Source organism: Rana temporaria, chromosome 4 (genome assembly GCF_905171775.1).
Source record: "Rana temporaria chromosome 4, aRanTem1.1, whole genome shotgun sequence".
Classification (NCBI taxonomy): domain Eukaryota; kingdom Metazoa; phylum Chordata; class Amphibia; order Anura; family Ranidae; genus Rana; species Rana temporaria.
The window spans coordinates 192,231,383-192,252,512 of NC_053492.1; the positions used below are offsets into that span (position 1 = coordinate 192,231,383).

At 39.0% G+C, this 21,130-nt stretch overlaps 1 protein-coding gene across 4 annotated transcripts in view; it reads right to left on the minus strand.

The window, feature by feature from the left end:
* Positions 1 to 518: 518 nt before the first annotated feature.
* Positions 519 to 21,130, minus strand: part of LOC120936855 (interleukin 1 receptor accessory protein) — a 319,849-nt gene continuing 299,237 nt past the window's right edge. For 2 of the 4 annotated variants that reach the window (XM_040349569.1, XM_040349568.1), the window contains 2 exons: positions 19,902 to 20,045; positions 519 to 2,211 (listed from right to left, as the gene is read on the minus strand). In XM_040349569.1, coding sequence (XP_040205503.1) covers positions 1,484 to 2,211; positions 19,902 to 20,045 — 872 coding nt within the window. In that variant the 3' untranslated portion in view covers positions 519 to 1,483. The other 2 variants (XM_040349571.1, XM_040349570.1) reach the window with 2 other exon arrangements.

Here is a 21,130-nt window from a genome sequence, read left to right on the forward strand (position 1 = left end):
TTTTTTCAACCAGACTAACCAAATGTAACTTTCTAAAGTACGATGAACAGTGTTGGACCCATCTCATTTTTTAGATCGTGGAAATGTTGGTTAATAAAATACTGCATTTTATGTCACAGCAAATGTTATTAGAACATAATTATAGTGTACATTTACCAATGGCTTTCATTTATGCTAGTAGATTTTGAACCAACCTAAATATGTCAAAGGGTTTTGCAAAGAGCTACTGAATTTTACAGAATGTTTATGTTTTTACTGACAATCTCTCTATCAAACTGGCTGGCCTAAACAGGTGTCCAGACAGGGGTCTAGAAAATGTATGACCTGTCTCCCACTGTTACTTACAAAGTTTGGATTACTAAACCAATCATTTACTTATAAAACAGTTATGTTTGAACTGCAAAATAAGATATTTCCAGCTACACATATATATACAATAGAACAAATACAGCTGTAGGTAATTCCTTTGTGGGTATTTAACATGGTGGAAAGAACAAAAAAAGCAACAGCTTACAAAATAAAGATTAACATTTCTGGTTTATAGACTAAAGAATCAAATTTCATGTATTGGGGACTATGCTGCACATTGTTCTGCCTAATTAAATAAGCCCATGTTTTGTATAGACTCTACCTTTTACTCAAAGGTACCACAAGTCTTGGTTCCCATATGCCTAGACAATGAAATATAAAAATGTTCATCTTAAACAATATCTCATACTTAAAAATTCAATCCATTATAATAGACTTTTTTTTAACCAAATTGAAAATCCAGACTCTTTCAACTTGCCATGGAAAGAAAATTCTGTATTAGCAAAAATGTGTAATCATGAAATAGTACACACAAAGCAATCAGTCAGCCAAAGTGCCCGTTACAATTACTCATTTTGTTGACAGATTTGTTATATCTATGTTGATAAGATGACACTGTAGTAGATTTATTTTCTTTACAAATGCCTGTTAAGGTGTTGGCAAGTGTGCACAGATTTATTTATCATGTTATTATATCTTACATTAGATCAGGTTTTTGTGGAGGAAGACAGAAGTCCCTTCAGTGACTCGATGGCAGAAGAGATTAAGTGAACCAATACTTGGCGACAGCAGGGAAAAAAACATGTCCACAGTTCACACACAAAAAAATGTATTGTTTGGCTTAAAAACAATAAATAAAATTTCAGATATTGATATCCAAATTGAATTCTTTATAATATCCAAATATAAATTCACAAGAACTCATCAAAAAGCTGTATTACTTAAAATCCAATATTTGAATTTAACTTTATAGTTCAAAAAAAGTTATTTTTTAACCAGGCGGAGATTTGGTGATACATTCCGCTTCCTAGCACACACTTATGTTCCAATTCTGTAACAGAGAGGACTAAAGGATGAACCTCCTAGGGATTCAGATGCTTTGTTCAGACTTGCTTAGACTTTAAACATATTATCTTTTTTGATCAATTAATTTGGCTGGCCCTTGCATTCAATATTAAAGGACGTAAAAGTCGCTGTTATTGTTGGATAAATCTGTATACTGCTGTAGACTGAACGATGCTACAGGGGCTGGTGCAGGTGTCTGCTGGCTGACTGTGCCATTTGGAACCCAATGTGTTTTATTTCCATATGTCAAAGGTTTGCATAAGTGTGTTTCCCACTTGGGTTTTGCACCCGCCTTACATTTATTTCTAAGTTTATTGTCACTCTCACAATATGTCACACAACATTGACAGGCCTTGCCAGCTTTAGGACCATTTTTCACTTTAACTGTGCCCAAAGATGCCATGTTTTCTTTGTTACTGGCTTTAGAAGACTGTACAGGGGAGGTTCCTTTTAATCGTCTCTTCTTCTTCTGAATCTGGTCAAGACTGATGTCTGATTGAGAAGAACAGCTTTCGTTCCAGCTTGACCTTGTATTTAGACTGCGCAAGGGTAATACCAATCTTAAGGCCTTCCAGAATCTTGAACTGCTGCGTCTAGAACTTTCACCCTCCCAGCGAACACAGGGAATACTCTCCTTGAGTTTTGAAATGGTGGTATGTGTGCCATGGAGTGGCTTATATTCCACAATGATGAGATTAGTGCAGAGAGCATTTTGACACACAATGCCAAGTTTGAACTCCAACATACTAATACTCTTATCTGTTAAGTAGTCGGGGCTCAAGACAACAATCATTCTTCGACTTCTTTGAATGAATTCAAAAACTGCCTCTACTGTATCTATGGAATATAAGGGAAAGCATGGTAGGGAAAAGTGAAATGGCAGAGGAATCAGACGGAGAAAAGAAAGTTAAAAGTGAGACAAAACTATAGCATTTTCATGCAGGAAATAATTATTAGGTTAGAAAACAGGTAATATGAATGCAAAGTCAGCAAAAACATTACCAGAAGCTATGACTTATACAGTATATGCTGTATATAAGGACTTAATATAAACCTTTGGCTGAGCTATGGACATTTAAGTTGTTATATAATCTCAAAAGGTAATTAGTCATCTTTGAAACAAGTTCTTGACGTCTGTAACTGTAGGCAATATGGGGCAATTTATCCTCAAATTTAACTACAGAAGCAATTTAGAATTTCAGCTCACCCTGCCATAGTAATAGCAATATGGGTCCATTATAAACTATAGTTTGCCTAATGTATGGTTGCTTAACACTTCCAGAACCCCTTATAAGCGCGGTTTCATTCCTGAGGGGTCCCTGCCCCATTTCCCTCTCTGTGAAAATTTACACAACACTAAGATATGTCCACTTATCATGGGCAGTGCAATAAATAATGGGAAATCAGAGGCCACATGATAAATGTTGGGATCGCATTATAACGATTTTAAAATTAAAGTTAAATTGCCCCTAGATCTCACAACAAATAAAAGCATGAATGAAAATCAGATTCAGATATGCCTTGTTTGACCCTTTGCAAAACCTTTTCTGAATTTAAAAATACAGCTTAAACATAACCTGTCAGGAAAAAAATAAAAAGTATATGACAGACATTGACATGCAGTTAATCTTGGTCCTGAAGTCTGGGAGCAGGTATATCTAGGCACAAGACTTCATTGCTGAGGTTTGAATTTAGGGAGTTGAGTATTAATTTCAGTTTTAGCGTTAAGGTTAAATGTTAATTAAAAATTAGGTTAAGTGTTAAGGGTCAAGCTAAGTGTAAAAGTGTATCCGTGCTTTGCCTATGAAGGACAAAGCAACAGGATTACTAAAATGGTCCCTACAATGCTCATACTTACTTCCATTTCCTTTCCTCACTTGCCTGCAAGAGCCAAGAGAAGAAGCCCTGTATAAGCGTCATGTTAGAGCGCACAGCTTTCTCTCTCTCTCTGCCCCTATTTAACAGCATCATTTGGTGGCTCAGCACCTAGCATTGTGGGAAGATTGGAGGTTGTATTTTCCCTATACCTAAAAAAAACCCCAGATATTTTTCCTTGTGGCCAAATAGAGCAGAGATGGAGAAAAGTGAAGATGAGCATGCATTTGGGATTGTGGGGGCATTAGGGAGAAGCTGCATGGGCATAGTGTGTAATGTGTGGGATTGTTTTATTTATTTTTACATTACTGTCACTAGGAGGCTTTGACGAAATATCAGGAGTCTACAGAAATAGACAGAGGATGTAGTCCTCAATCTATTTTGCCATTTATGTTTACTATCCCTTTGTTAATAGAGGAACACTTAAGCGCTACTACTAAACACTCCCATTCAGGGGGTCTGTAAATGTGAGTGACATCCTTACCAGTCCCCCACTTCCCATCTTGGGATAGCCGATCCTCATCCAGGTGCAACCCACTGACAGAAAGTTAATGAGAAGGGGGAGAGGCTGGTAAAGATGGGGGAGAGCCTTTGGTATGGGGGGGCACAGAGAGCACGGGGGAAAGGTTTAGTCTGATACCACACATGGGGAGAATCGGTCACAGGCAGAGCACACTGTTGGGTGGTGGGGGTCACATTTTAGTGAAAGGCTGCAATCAGTGGCTTGTCAGACAATGATCACAGCTATTTATTAAATGAGCAGAGTCTAGAGACCCTTCTGATATAACTTCATGATCACTAAAGCGACCATGAGCTTGAAGTAGATGGGAGTACAGAGGACGCAAGATTTACTAAGCTAGCCAGCTGTAAGTAGATCTGTATCTTAGTGACAGACTTTTTCCACTTTCTTTTGAACCTAGTAGCCCTGTGCAAAGAACTACCTGTGTCAGATTCTTGGGGCCAGAAAACAACATACTGCTAAAGAAAGTGGTTGGTTATAGATATTAAAGCTCCAAACATCCACTAGAAAAGAACTTGAAACAATGAAATACATTTACATATGTAAGGCAGAGTATCCCATGGAAAACAAACAAATAAAAGTATAGCAGCTCCTGAAAAACAATTCTGAATAAATTCTCATCACACAGTAATGATGGATTTTTTTTTTATTTGGCTGAATAGAATATTGCTTCTCATGAATATTCCTGGGGCATTTTCACATATATTGCAAAATCCCTTTGCAAATATTAAGCACTTTTATCAGTGACAGTTCCTTGGGAAGGAAATTGCTTTGCAAGATACACTACATAGAAACTGACATGATGACGTGTTGTGCAGATGCTTGTAAACTTTGCTAAGGCTAATGATCTATAAAGAATGGATAGAGGATTTCCTTTGGGTGAACATAAGGAAGTTAATTGAGTTTAAAGGTATAGAGGACCGTTATGGAATATATAATTTTACAGTGTAGCACTACTAAAATGGAAGTCAGGGACATCATTAATCTTGTTCATTGCCTCTCTCCCCCTAATTGTTTCTCTTCCACTGAATATTGATGTGAATATGCATATTCAATATTGTATGCCAAATGGGACTGGTTTGCTCTGAGTTTTCCAGAGTTAATTCTGCTTTATTGTATTCTAATTTCCCATCTTGATTCAAATTTAGAGTGACAGACTGAACACAAGACATCCTATTCTCTGGACATTTGCCTTAACCAGAAATTGAAATTGATTCTTTATGATTAGACTTACATAAAAACACTTGCTGCTTATTTTTATAGAGCATTCTGGGTGCTCCAAAAAGTTTTATGAAACATAGGTAAAAACAAGGAACATACATTTTGATGTTAAATATACTGTATGTTACTTTAATTATTGTATGCTTTTTGGTTTTCATGGTCCAAAATATAACCAAGTGACCAATTCCTGTCCGTATCTAAGAATATGTAAATGTAAGCAGGCATGATACAATTCTATAGCAATAGAAATAGTTTGCCAAAAAAAGCAATAACGCTAGTTAGAGACTTTTGTTTACTTGGTATTACACTTCCAATTTTCAGTAAAGTTGTGTGATTTTCTCATCTGTGCCTATTTGTTTATATAACTCACATGGCTTATTTCATGCTAGCTCTTTCATCCACAGTTTATGTGTAGTCATTTCCAAATTCTCTTTTTGTGCCTTTGTGATCTGCTAGCGAGCTTTAGTCAGTATAGGTGTGTGGCGGATGGTGTTCTCTAAGCTGTGTAGAGTTCGCTATAATAAATATCTGAGAAACTTCCTAGTACATGGATTTCACCCTGAGATGATGTTGCTGTGACACCAGTCTTACTCTAGGCTTTAGGGCCTCAGTATGTGCTGCAGGGATCTACTCTTTTGAGAGGCCTCCCTAAATATACTTAGCTGGATTCTGGAAGAAGTGCCTAACGTTAGGCAGGCGTAGCGTATCTTATATAGGCTATGCCGCCATAAGTTAGAGAGGCAAGTGCTGTATTCACAAAGCACTGCGTCCTAAGTTACGGCGGCGTAGCGTAAGCGCGCCTAATTTAAATTGTGAAGAGGTGGGCGTGTTTTATGTAAATAAAGCATGACCCCACGTAAATAACGTTTTGAATGAACGGCGCATGCGCTGTCCGTGGACGTATCCCAGTGCGCATGCTCCAAATTACGCCGCAAAAACGTATTGGTTTCGACGTGAACGTAAACTACGCCCAGCCCCATTCACGGACGACTTACGCAAACCACGTAAAAATGTAAAAATTTGACGCGGTTCCGACGTCCATACTTAACATTGGCTGCTCCATCTTTTTGGTGGAATATCTTTAGGCCTGAAAACGCCTTACGTAAACGGCGTATCTTTACTGCGACGGGCAAGCATAAGTTCGTGAATAGGCGTATCTCGCTGATTTACGCATTCTAGGCGTAAATAAGCGTACACGCCCCTAGTAGCCGGCGTAAATAGACAGCTAAGAAACGACGGCGCCGGCGGTCGTATCTTAGCTAGATTTAAGTGTATCTCAATTTGAGAATACACTTAAATATACAACGGCGCAGATTCAGAGTTACGACGGCGTTTCTACTGATACGCCGGCGTAACTCTACCTGAATCTGGCTAACTGGCTTCTGCGTTGTGCTTAATGGGCCTAGAGGAAACGGATTGTGGACGTTTGCAGCATAAAGTTGGTGGGAGACTATTGAGTAGGAGAGTAATATAGGAACCTATTACTTTCATGCCTTGAACTGCAAGACTAAGATACCACTAGAACCTCACATGTAAAGGAGCCAAATTAAATATTTAGTGTCCAACCAATATAGCCCAATGAGTATTGGACTCAGAAAGCTATAAAGACAGAAAAGCAGGAAAACCAGAGACTGTTCTGAGAAGAAATATAGTTATCCATGCTCCCTTAGCCCTCTTTCCCTACTCTTCATGCACATGCACAATAAACCTTCAAAATCTAAAGCAGTGACTGGTGCCCATCATTCCAACAGACCAGAGGACAAGCACTTCACCCTGAGACATGGGCTACACGGAGTTCCTGGCTCTGGGCCCTTATGGCCCAGAGCAACTGATGCTGCAAAGGGACCCCAGTGACTTGGTACTCTGTGGTATCATTGGTAACACTATACCAGTTTATAAATACTGGCATTATTCCAGCTCTTGGGGCTTCTGCTAGTTCTGTCATTCTGTGCAGGCTCCTACTGTCAGCATGAACTGGGTCACAAACAGCAGGGAGAAGCATGCACACTGTAGTGACATAAGAGGGAAGGGAAATGTTAAATAGGGCCCCAAAAGAGGAAGCTCGACTCGTTTGCTTCCTCCCCCCCCTCCATGGCCACATTTGGCACCTTTCAGGGAGGGAGCGGGTACCTGTATTTGACAGTTACCCATTCCCCACTTCTGTATTTGTAGCTGCTGACTTAAAAAAAATTGGTGGTGGGGGGGTGGCTGGAGCTCCGCTTTAAATTAGGCCATTATAGAAATGGATTACACTCTCCTGGAAGTGTTGGATCCCTAGGAATCTTTGGTTTGCTATAGAATTATATATATACTTTAAATGTTTTGAAGATCTATTGCCAAAGATGTGAATACACAATATGCACAATTTCTGCAAGTGTTTAAAAGGAAATGTTATATCTGGTAAAAGGGTCTCTTTAAATACTTTTTTGTTTCACTTTGAGATGCTACATTTTAAAAATGTTCACTGTATAACTGCCAAACACCAAAGTAGCTGTAAGCATGAAGCCAGAGGTGAGAGTTTTTTTTTTTTTAATTAGGGAAATAGGGACAAGGGGGGTAATCCACAAAAGGGATACGCCGGCGTATCTACTGATACACCGTCGTATCCCTGTTTCTATCTATGGAACTGATCCACAGAATCAGTTTACCATAGATAGGCAGAAGATCCGACATGTGTAATTGAATTACACTGTCGGATCTTAAGGATGCAATTCTAGGCCGGCCGCTAGGTGGCGAGGCCATTGCGGCCGGCCTAGAATATGCAAATGAACACTTACGGCGATCCACGAATGTTCCGACGGGCCCGTCGCGCTAAATCTACGTCGTTTACGTAGAGTTAGACAAAAAGAAAACGATTACCCCCAGAGGGGACTTTGAAGGCCAGACTCCAGTGAGGATGTATAAATTAATTTATTAGATGTTTACACCAAAATGGGTTGACACTTGTTTGCAGAATAATTCTGGATGTTAGATTACAGAAATCCTCTGGAACAGTCAAAAAAATAAAAAACATATAAAGAATAGTGATAAAGTGACACCTGGGACACACATCCCGTGTGTGAACCCAGGAAAAGCAAAGAACAAAAAATAGGAATTAAACCTCGTGACAACACAATACAAATAGATTAAAAAACACTCTGTAGAGAGCAGTGGAGAAATGCCCGACGCGTTTCTGGTCTATTGATGGAGCAACAGACCTTCATCAGGGGCCACAGGAGTGTATGGTTACAAGCTTTTTTTCTCTCTAAAAATAGAACACACATCATTATATTATGTCATATCATCAGGTGTATATAAATCCATTTTCTACAGTTGTTTTTTGAGATGCCTCTATTGCAATATATATGATCAACATACCGTTTGTAGTAGACAAAGGTTTGAAAAATGACCCTCAAGTTTTGGGCTTTGGATGTCCCCAGAGCCGAGATCCAAAGCCCAAAACTTGAGGGTCATTTTTCAAACCTTTGTCTACTACAAACGGTATGTTGATCATATATATTGCAATAGAGGCATCTCAAAAAACAACTGTAGAAAATGGATTTATATACACCTGATGATATGACATAATATAATGATGTGTGTTCTATTTTTAGAGAGAAAAAAAGCTTGTAACCATACACTCCTGTGGCCCCTGATGAAGGTCTGTTGCTCCATCAATAGACCAGAAACGCGTCGGGCATTTCTCCACTGCTCTCTACAGAGTGTTTTTTAATCTATTTGTATTGTGTTGTCACGAGGTTTAATTCCTATTTTTTGTTCTTTGCTTTTCCTGGGTTCACACACGGGATGTGTGTCCCAGGTGTCACTTTATCACTATTCTTTATATGTTTTTTATTTTTTTGACTGTTCCAGAGGATTTCTGTAATCTAACATCCAGAATTATTCTGCAAACAAGTGTCAACCCATTTTGGTGTAAACATCTAATAAATTAATTTATACATCCTCACTGGAGTCTGGCCTTCAAAGTCCCCTCTGGGGGTAATCGTTTTCTTTTTGTCTAAACTACCAGGGATGTGGCCACCCCTCCAGTTCAGGAACATATGAACCCCTCTCTTTTATATATTTACGTAGAGTTACGCCGCGTAAAAATAGGGCTGAGTCATATTTGACTAAGCCCTATTAAGTATGGCCGTCGTTCCCGCGTCGAAATTTTCAACTCTACGTCGTTTGCGTAAGACGTTCGTGAATGGCGCTGGACGCCATTTTCGTTAACGTCTAAGCAAATGACGTCGGAGCGACGTCAGTTAGCGCAATGCACGTCGGATAAGTTACCCGACGAAGCATGCGCAGTACGTCCGGCGTGGGAGCGCGCCTAATTTAAATGGGAATCGCCCATTTGTATTAGGAACGCCTTGCGCCAGACGGAGTTAAGTTACACCGCCGCAAATTTCCAGGTAAGTGCTTTGTGGATCGGCACCTAACTTGGGAGATTTGCGGCAGTGTAACTTAACTCTGAAAAGTTAAGTTGCGCTCTGCGGCTGTGGATCTGGCCCAAGGTCTCCTTTACTAGACATTTGTATATTACATATTCATTTAAATAATATTTGGTCATTTTGGCAGACTTTAAACAAGATTGAATATTTATCCAAACACACCACCTTCAAGGATAAATTGTGAAATATTCATTATTTTATTCAAATAACGAATTAAAGATTAATTTTTGTTACGACGTGGCCCTCTTCCAGCACTGGCTACATGTTTATCACCAGTGCAGCAAATTTCATTCCGCTTCACATTTCCCATGTTAATTGTATAGATTTTCTTTAAAATGAGCATTGTATTTTAGATGAGTATAGCCATGAATCAGGCACAATGCTTCCTTTAACAAGGCTAATTATTCCAGTACATAAAGCTGCAAGTACTATAGTATAATAAACTCTGATCCTATACTAGTCTCTCGCCATAAATAAACCATTTACAAGAGATTTAGCCAGTGTATATGTTGTATTTTCTGGCTCTTTACCACATTGCCAGGAAAACATATCTGCTAATGACGGAAATGAAAGAATTAAAGATTTTCATAATTCTATTACTAAGAAAAATTGTATTGAGGAATCTCTTCTAAAATTTGATCAGTATGATTGCTCAACAATACTGTCTGTTGCTCATTCCTTATGCCGCGTACACACGGTTGTTTTTTGTGATGAAAAAAAACGACATTTTTAAAAACTTCATTTAAAATGACCGTGTGTGGGGAAAATGTTGTTTTATGTCTTCTGAAAAACGACAAAAAAAAATTTGAGCATGCTTAAATTTTTTATGTCGTTTTTCAAAACGTTGTTTATTGTGTCATAAAAAATGATCGTGTGTAGGCTAAAACGACGTTTAAAACAACGTTTTTAAACCCGCGCATGCTCAGAAGCAAGTTATGACGCGAGCTTGAATAGAACAGAGTGCCGCCGTACGTGCTGAACGTAACCGCGCTTTGCTAGAGCATTTTGAAAAAACGATGGTGTGTAGGCAACGTTTCTTTCCCATCACAAAAAAGGACCGTGTGTACGCGGCATTAGGCTATGCTGGAATGACAAACTGACAGAAGAGTTGGTCCATGTGTGTGTAGTATGGGGAATATTTCTGTGGGTGTCTTAGTGTCTGAGAACTTCAGGACCAGTTCACTAACAGTCTAATAAACATGAGGACCATCTCAGTTTATTGTATACTGCCTACTATTGATTAGATGTTATTGAACTCCTAGCACAGCGTGAAAACTAAGAGCTCTGAATCATGAAAATAATGAATACAAGACAAAAAAAGTGGAAAACAAAAAAAATACATACATTAATGAACATAAATCATAGTGTATAGAAAAGTCAGTTCTTTATTTTGTTCATGCAATATGTAACAAAGGCAAAAACAAACATAAGGTAACATAAAGGAAATCCAGTGCTATAAAAAAATGGATAACAACTTTAGCAATATAAAAATAATTTACGAACCAGCCAGTTGTCACTAGCTATGTTTCATTACACTGAGACATTGGTTCTCATCAACCATCACACTGTTAGGGAACATACATCATATATTTACACACTAGCCCCCACTGACATGCCTTGAAGCAGAACACTCGCATTAACCTTTATAGGCTGAGAAAATAGGTTAGCAATTTCATTGCAAGGCAACAATTTGTACACAATCACTGGCTAACCTCCCTGCACAAGTGCAATTCGTCTTACAGCCCTAAACTAGACTAATTGATCATAAAGATAAAGACAGGTTCCTTAAAATATTTTAAATACCGGTACATGTTTTACTTTGCCTGGTTCACCTTAACAGCTATTTGATAAACAGTGATTTGGGAAACTGAACTAAAGCTGAACTCCGGGCACAACTAATTTGTGATAAGCACACAGTATAACTTTACTAAAGCTTCATGTACACATAGCCTACTTTGAGCGTCGGCCACCGGAAAATGAAAACCGCTGCAAAATTGCCGTACAATATCAGGTGGCCTGGGGTCCAAACGTTCCTATTATGAATGCGATTCTTTGGCACTCAGGAGAGGAAGGTTGAAGCTCCCCTAACCGCAGCAGCTCCTAAACTCTGTTAAAAGCATGTGTGTCCATTAACACATAGGCCCGGATTCACATACATTAGCGCATATTTATGCCGGCGTAGCGTATCTTTTTTAGGCTACACCGGCGTAGCGCAGAGCGGCAAGCACAGTATTCACAAAGCACTCCGCTCCCACTTGTTGTCAAATCTACGCTGGGTTTCCTCGGCGTAAGCCAGCGTAGGTGGAAGTGGGCATGAGCCATGCTAATGATGTGCCGAGTGACAGACAAGTACTTAAAATGAACGGCGCATGCGCCGTCCCTTGGACGCAACCCAGTGCGCATGTTCAGAATCACGTTGAAACTACTCCCTAAGATACGACGGAACACTGCCTATGACGTGAACGTAACCTACGCCCAGCCCTATTCATGTACTATGTAAACGACGCAAAATTCGACGGCTGTGTTCCCTGTTCCATACGTTTGCATGAGTTGCACCTCATAGATGGGGCTTAACTATACGCCGGACGTAAGCCTTACGCAAACCGCGTATATTATGCGCCGGCCGCAACTACTTTTGTAAATCGACGTATCTCCCTCATTTGCATATTTGCAATGAGGCGGCCAGCATAAATATGTGCCCACGATACGCCGGCGTAGGAAAGTTACTTTGGTCGGATAAAGCCTATTTTCAGGCCTATATAGTTCTGTGAGCACGGCGCATAGATACGACGGCGCACATTTACACTTACGCGGCGTATCTCGAGATACGTCGGCATAAGTGCTTTGTGAATCTGGGCCATGGACTCTTATGGAGTGGAGTTTAGGCGCGTTGGCAAAAAAAAAATGCAAAAGCTCCTAAACTTAAGTTTAGGAGCTGTAGTGTACATGAAGCCTAAATGTACTCTTCTTTTATCCTTCTGTGTTTCATGGAGCTTTTAAATCTACTGATTTAAATCTACTGAATAGATTGCCTTCTGACATTCAGAAGACAGCTATTTCCTATGCATGCATCCAATCATCCAACCTGCTTTCTATATGATGGACAACCAGTTGGCTCACCAACACTCTGTTGCTCACCCTTCTGTGTTTCACCTTCGAATCAGCCATATTACACCTGCATGAATAATCTTTGCCTATGCTACAGAACAGCAGTCTGACGGTGGGTGGAAGAAGGAGCTGTGGCTGTTATGCGATTGCTAGTGCTTACCACTCACCTTTCCATACCTCTTTCTGTTTAATTTTCGCCCACTGCGCCTGCAGGACATGTAGAGGGAGGTGAGCAGCACAACAGCTACTTAGCTTGCTGGCTCAGAGTTGACAGGCTACTTTAAGTGACAGAATTAAACTAGCCACTTTGCAATCACAGCAGCCATATAGAGAACAGAAACACTGCTGCTCAGTGCTATCAGGCTCCTGTAAGTGACAGTGTCTGCCATAAAGGTATTAAAGGAGGAGCTGAGCAGGGGTCAGAAGCCCTATGATTTGTTGCCCTGCTCATAGCTATAAGGCTCTTCTAGCTTCTTGAATAATGATAGCAAAGAGCAAAACTGCCAACTGCTTCTGTCCACACTGTACCTGCTAAAAAGGGGAAAATGAGAAAGTGAGCATATATGCCTGCCAGTGCTGTACGTGCAGAGGTAGAGCAATGTCAGTTTAACAATGAAGCTTCATTTTTCCTCTACTGAAAAATCTTACAGTGGCAATAGCAGAGTTCTCTGCTCCCCTGTCACCCCTCTTGCAGCTGCTTACAGTCTCGCCCACACAAGCTCTACACGTGTGCACTATCTGTGTACAAAAAAAAAAACTACACACACTGGCTCCAGCTAGGGATACTTCTGATGAGGGACCCTTTTATGACATTACTAGGTCTAGAAGTTAGAATATATCTAGAATAGAAAAAGGTAGGGAGATAAATAATTTGTTTTCCTCCATTAAGAGCTGGTTCCGGCCAGATGCAGTCCAGTGCATTTTAATTTGTCAACAACACAAACACAGTATTTTCCATGTCTTATGGAAATTGATATATCATGAGTTGAAAAGTCCATAAAGGAATGGTGATGAAGAGAAATGCACTAGATCAAAAGAGAAGAATGCTCTTTCCTTGTGACGTCAATGTTGTGTGAAAAAAACAACAATACTACCACCACTGGTTGTGTGAAGGCTTATCGGAGTGAAGGGACTCAAATGGGCATACGCTAAATGAGTCAACAAGGCTTGTGGTGTAAACACCAATCCATGAGAGCTCTACGCCTGTATTTCAAATCAGAGTGGAAGATGATCCCCCCATCCAGTAGGTGGCTCAGAGCGGCAGTCCACAGATGTGACCAGCTTGATGAACTAAGTCTTCTCATGTAATCAAGCAGTGTAACCAGAAAAGAAAATACTTCACATAGTGTGAACCCGTAAAAATATTGTAGTATTTAATAAAATTGGGAACACTCACATTTGAATAGATGAACAAGCACTTGAAATGAACAGTATAGGCAACACAATGGCATCAACAGGACCCATACTGACACGTTTTGTCTAAAAAGACATCATCTGGGGTGATGTCTCCTTAGATAAAATGCATTGGAGCGAGCCCTGCTGATGCCATTGCGTTGCCTATACTGTTCATTTCAAGCGCTTGTTCATCTATTCAGAAATGCATCTGTAATGCAGAAATGGTGGTATAAACTGCCCCTAAATGGGGTAGGAGTGGAGGCTTTATACTATTTCTGTTGCCCAGAGTACAGCTTTTACTGAGTGCTGCAGAAAGAAATGTCTATGTAAATAAAAGAAGATATCAAGCACCATAAAAAAATACTGTATTTGAAAATGCTTATTCTGAACCTGTCATTATGCTGAATGTATAAAGTATTGAAAAGATTTTAAGATGACCCATTAAATGCTTAAAAAAAAAAAAATATTCCTACAATATAATTGTTATACTAACCTCTATAGCTGCCCATGCCTCCTACACTTGCCTCATTCCATTGTTGTACCCTCATCAGTCTTTTTAGCATTCAAAATTTCTGACACTATTGGGTGATTTTGTCGATGTGGTCTCATTCTCCAAACGTAATGTCACCACAAAACACCACCTGCATAAAGTTTTTTTTTAACCTACCTAATCAGCCCAGCTCAGGCAAATATAAAATACACATTTATGTATAGTATTGATTCCACTAGTTTAAGAAACACAAATATAAAAAAACAAAACAGGAACATGACTGAAAAAAAGTTTGTTTTGCTGATACTCTGTATAAAGTTAGATGAGTTAGATAAGAGAAAACATCTCACAATATGCATCTGAACATACTAGTCTTCCTTGTGATGAGGAATTGCTGGGAATCTTAATATTTCATAGTAGTATGTAATTTTCTGAAACATTATTGTATAATTATTCTGGTTACCTAAGATGCAGATGCCATAAGCAACACCCACAACCAGCCAATAATGTGGCCGTTACTTTTCCTTCCTCTGGCCAATTAAAATGTCTTTCCTGGAAGAGGAGGATGCAACCTGCAACTCCTCTCATCTTTCCTCCACCCCAGTCCAGCTCATGACTCTGGATGCCATCAAACAGAAGTAATAGGTACAGACAGAAAATCTTCCAGTCACATTTCTGTGGTCAACAGGTAGATTGTGACTGTCCTGTTGCTGACCTATGACCTACATAAAATTTCAGCTGGTCTTAAGGGGGAACACTTTGACTGAAACTTTCCACACAGATGAATGGCTAACATGGTACAACAACACTATAGTATTTATACAGTATAACTTTCTTTGTCATGTCAGTGCCACAACACATGTATGAAGCCCAATAAAGCTTCAAGGGGGCTTCCTACAAAATGAACAAATAGGTGACCTCTTTGTTGTGATGAACAGTATTTATCTAAGAAGGCCATGTGTTCATTTATCATAGATAAAAGAGAAGGCATATGCAGCTCTGATTATACAGCTTTGTATGTTGAGAAGAAAACTAGAGATATGTAACACTTGGCATTTAATACCCAATGCTTCATCTAAAGTAAAACCTGTCTTGTTTTTTTTTTATTTTTTTATGTACATGGTCATAAAAAACAGTGTCAATTTCTGCAGAAGTATACTGTATGCATGAATTACTTTTAATGTCTGCAGTTACCAATAAGGATCTGATGTAATTCCCCTGTGGGCACTGCATTTCAATTCAGTGCACATTCTAATAGTTTCTAAAGTGTCAACAATAAGGAACTAATCTAGTTTTAGTATATTTAGAACATACGTAACAAGCTATAAACCATGGTTCTGCTCTCACTTGTGATATTTAAAAAAAGCCTTATTCTCTTTCTAATATTTATTAGAATACATACATACAGTGTATGAGTGTGATTGTTTTGTGCAAGTGTATCGGCACTCAAGACATTTGGATGTGGCAATTTACATTACATTTAGTAATGTTATCCATTTCTAAACAGTACCCTAAACAGTTTATTTTTTGCCTTGAATGCCCCCTGTAATAAAGCAGTACCTTCCAGTACTTAGGCACTCCTATTCTGTAGCCTCATAGCTGTATATTTACACAGTAGGAGGCATTGCTGCCTCTAACTGCTATTCTCAGAAGTGAGATTTCGAGATGTCACTACTGTTCTGCTCATTGTTCTTGAAGAGAAAGCTATACCTAAAGACCTGAATGCAAGCATCTCCCAAATGTTTGCTTCATATATTTTGTAGATCTGAGCCTTCTACACTTTTCTTGCTTCTTGAATATTTCCCAACCGGATCATCAGCCATGGTGGGCAGCTATGACAAAGTCAAGCTCTTTTACCAAGATAGCTTTTTTCTACACAGAGACACAATGCAGAACTAGAAATAAGTCAGTAATGGGAACATAGATACAGAGATACAGGCAATACTGGTGACTAGTCCTTTGCCCATCGCTTGTCTTTTTTGGAAAATTCCACAGTTCAGGTCCACTTTAAAATAAGACTTTAATTTCCATAACAACAAATGCATAAAACGAGAAGCACAGCCAAAGCTCATTTGGCTGTACTTCGACTGTGGACCACAGGAATGCAGTTCATTCTGCACTCCTGTGACCAATTTTATTTGCTGAAGCCCACTGTCGGCTGATGTTACAGAGACAGCTCAGGCTTGGGAAAGATCGCAAGCTGCCGAGAGTCTGAGCCAGCTGCTCCTGCAACCCTGCACAGCCCAGCGCTCCAGCCCAGCTGGGGGGGGGTAGTACAGAGAGCTGGTGACTGACACCGGCTCTCTATTAAGGGAGCACTGAGAACTGAGTGATCCGCAGTGTTTTTTTTTTTTTGCTCGGCTCTCAGTGTTAGAGCCGGTGGGGGACCGATGCTGCATCTACCTAGGTAAGTACGATTCTAAATAAAAATAAAAATTCCCATACCTCTTTTAACATATATCAAACATATTAAATGTGTGTAGGAAGTACAAAGCTGGACATACACCTGAATAGTCTGATAAAAGGCCTTTTTTTATAAATAGTACTTTTAGTAATAAAAAATGTGCAATAATAAATAATCTAAACTGCATTAATATGGTACTGTTTCTGTGGCTTTTCAAGCAACACCTGCTGCCTTATTACATATTAAAATCTTTTTAATACACATGTTTTGGAAATGCATGCAAATAAAAACAGTGCCACTAACAGTACCAGTTATTACATTAAAACACGGGAGTATTGTCTAGTGATTGGTGCCAGGGTTTCTCAGACTCAAACACTGGTTAGCCAAGCAAAGGGTGTTTAATAAATTAAGTATCATGCTTTCTGAAACCATCTACCTGCAATTATATGTGTTGCTTCAATGGATATAAATCATTAAAGCAGCTCCCGTGCTGTTAAAATAAAGCAATTCAATTTTTCAAGCAATAACCAAATACTGCATATATTACTGCAGTGTATACATTTTCACCTGGTGTTTTACATATACAGGAATATTTTTTCCTTTGCTAAATGTTTTGTTAGCATATTTTTCAGGCACATGTTTGCTGGCTGCTTTAGCTTTAAGTTTTAGGCATTTATAGGATAAACAGCACACTGTTTGGTTAAAAAAAGATGTACAAAGGGTAATGATGATGTCAAAGCGAAGTAAGAGACTGAACAATCAATCAGTATTTACCTCTCCTTAATACAGAGAAGCCAGGCTAATGAAAGCTGTCTGGCTTCTATGGGTGACAGTGTTTTGCCCAATGCTTTATGTTTAACTACTTAAGCTCTCACACCTATACAACCCCTATGGATCAATACAATTTTTGCTCTCAACCTGTTGATCTAGCAACAATTTTGTCATTACTTAAGTTAACAAAGTAATACATATATCTTTTTAGGGCAAACAATACTTTTTTTTATATATTCTTTTACAAAAAAAAGGTAACAGAAACTGTCCTGTTTAAACTGACATCAAAAGTATGATTATGGTAAAAAGTATTTAAAAAAAAAGGCTTTTTTATTTAATTTTGCACTTTTCTTAAAGCAACAACCAAGGGTTAATGAGGGGTTAAATAGGAATTTAATAAAAAAGCTGTTTATTTTTAATTGTCAGGTTGCTTTAGCGGACCTTGTATGCAGATCGAAGTTACTTTGCATTGCTATCTCACTTCTGAACAGTGTTTATAAACATTGTCAGAAGGTTTCATTTTTGACAGCAGCAGTCACACACAGCAGTGCACAGCAACTCCTGGCTGTCATTTTGGGAAATGGGAATTGCTGTCAAATACAGGGGAGCAGCAGGGCAGAAGGACAAGGCTTAACACGCAGGCCCTGAATAATTCTATATTTTTTCCGGGGGGGGGATATGTAGCACATCCAATATCCACAAATGGTTAAATCACATCAGCAATTTTCTTTTCATCCAACTTCTACATCCAGCATGCTACTCACTTCTCCTTAACTTTTCCACCTTTCTATGTCATTGAGTCTTTGGTTAAAGGTCTCTAGAGCTTCTTTATAACAAGCAGCTCACATTCACACTTGTCAAGTAAAATGCAACCGAGATGGCCTTATACTTTCCAGAGATGTTTGAAATATCTATCTTAAACACAAGTCTTCAGCGCGACTTCCTCTTAGTTTGCAGCATCTGAGAAGCTCCAAATCTGGATTTAAGCAACTTAATTAAATGTTGTGTTATCTTCCCCTTGTGTTGCTTTTCTGAAAATACCAGTAAGTCAAGTCAATTTACTATTGGCTGTCGAGATCAGCATGTCAATTTCAGAGCCCCTCTGTAGTGAAGGATGAATTATGAGTGAGCGTTTGAAAGCTACCTGTGTTCTTTGTAAAATAGGTTTTCTTAACAGGAAGGGCAACATGAAGCTCTTTCCAAAACCTACTCCCTGGATGTTTTGATTTTTCCCCTTTCCATTTAATTACACTGAGAATAGATTGAGCTAATTTTAACTCCTTCACCTTCTTTTTGTTCTTAATGGTCTTATACTGAACTAACACAAGTCGGATATTGCCCTGGGAAGCCATGTTTTCCAAGCCAGCTTTCAATTCCAAGAGGGCCTGGGTACCTTGGTGGACATAACTTGGGCTAATGACAACAAGAAGACGTCGGCTTTTCTTAATGAAGCTCAGTGTCTCATCTGTAATGACTGGTGGGAAAAAAGGAAAATATTAGTGTTTCGAGAGTTCTTACTGTATTTTTAGAGAAAAGGTTGTTAAAAATTCAATTAGTAGGATTTTTTTTTATTATGTAGTCCTATAAATGCTGTCAGGAATTGTTTCATTGGGTCCCAGTACAGCAAAGTGATTGCCTCATAATTCATGATACATCAGAAATGCTATAATTACTTATGTGCATTTGGAATGTCCTGACTGAACAGAGCCTCTATAGGTACAGGAATAATATGTGAAACCTCCCCAGAATAACCTTATTCCTGCAAAAAGGTAATACAGCTCTGATGTGGACAACTATGAAGACCTCAAGGAATCGGCACATCTTGTGTTACTACCAATTATTACATCACTATTTAACAATATTAATAATGTTTAAGGTTCTGGGCATACTTTGCTTTATCAATGTTAAACAGAAATGCAACAATTTCTTACAGTGAACTAAAATCACATGACAGTCTAGACAATTTCCTCAACTGCTACATACATAGTCATTACACCAGATGGTCACAGCAACTAGACATATGCTTCCCACTAAAAATAAGAACAAGTACTTACGAAGAATAACGGTATCGTCTTACAAGGCCTCTCTATGGAGTTAAAAATAGAGGATACAGTCTGGTTTCCTGAAGCCTAATGAAAGGTCATTTTAAAGACTCTGGCCATATTGCAAAAAAAAACTAAATAGCTTGTTGTTGGACTGGCCAGATAAGGTAAGCTATTATCATAGTTCCCAGCTGCTTAATAGAACAAGCACACACAAATCAAACTAAATTCGCCAAGACAGATACTTGACAGTGAAAATGCTACTTACTTCCACCAGGTAAGCTGTCTCTGTCAAAGATACACAGTTTGTATCCAAATTCATTTTCCAGAACGCCTCTCAGAGTCACCAGAACAAACTCTTCTTCCTCTGCATTCCTTGCGTAGGAAACATACACATCATATTCCTTTCCATCTGCCAAAAAACAACAAATGTAAACCAGATACTGTATAGGCAAACCAAATACATGATTGAAAAACCAAACGTTCAAAAAGCAGTGCAATGCTAAAGAACCGGATGGATTTTACTTGTTCTTCACAGGGTTCTATTACATTGTAATTATTTCACTTTTCATGTAGTAAATGAAAAGAAAAAAAAGTAATCCCTTAATGACCAACATAAATTCATGTTCTTATTTGCGGTGTATCTCTGCACCAGGGCATAGATTTTTGCTGGGCATTATTAAATATTTAAAGCTGAAGGGAATAGAGAACCATACATATTAGTTAAAGTTGTGCTCAAAAGTTTGCAAACCTTGGCAGAAAGCGTGAAGTTATGGTTATGATATTGAAAACATGGCTGATCATGCCAAAAAACTGTCTTTTATTTAAGAATAGTGATAATTTGAAGCCATTTATTATCACATAGTTGCTTGGCTCCTTTTTAAATCTTAACCAGTTGCCGACCTACAGGCCACCCACCCGCAATGTACTGTGGTTGAGTGGTGGGTGTGGGCAAAGTGACATACCCGTACGTCGCTAATTTTTCTGGGTTGGGAGCACACGTGTGTGCCCCCTGCTGCCATTCATTGCAGGAGCAGTTCATCAGCAGGTCCCAGCCAATGATTTTGCCTGGGAATCCTGCTGATCTCCCACAAGGAATGGAAAAACAGTCTTGTGCTTGTGTTTGCAAATACAGGCACAGAATCTAGCTGGTTCTTCTCTTCCTGGACCCTTTTCAATCCAGGAAGAGAAGAGAGAGACACAGTGAGTAAAAGCAGCATGTTTTACACACACACACACACACACACACACACACACACAGTTTAGATAGGCACATTTAACCCTTTCATCACCTGTCACCCAGCCAGTGCCATTAGTACAGTGTCAATGTACAGTATTTTTCATTGATTACTGTATTACTGCTGCTAGCCATATCAAATAGCATAAGGGTCAGTTAGCGGCCCTCCCAGCAAGGGTCAGTTAGCATTATATTGCCCACACACAATGGCACTCACGCTGATCACCGTCATTACTAGTATAGTGTTTTTGTATAGATCA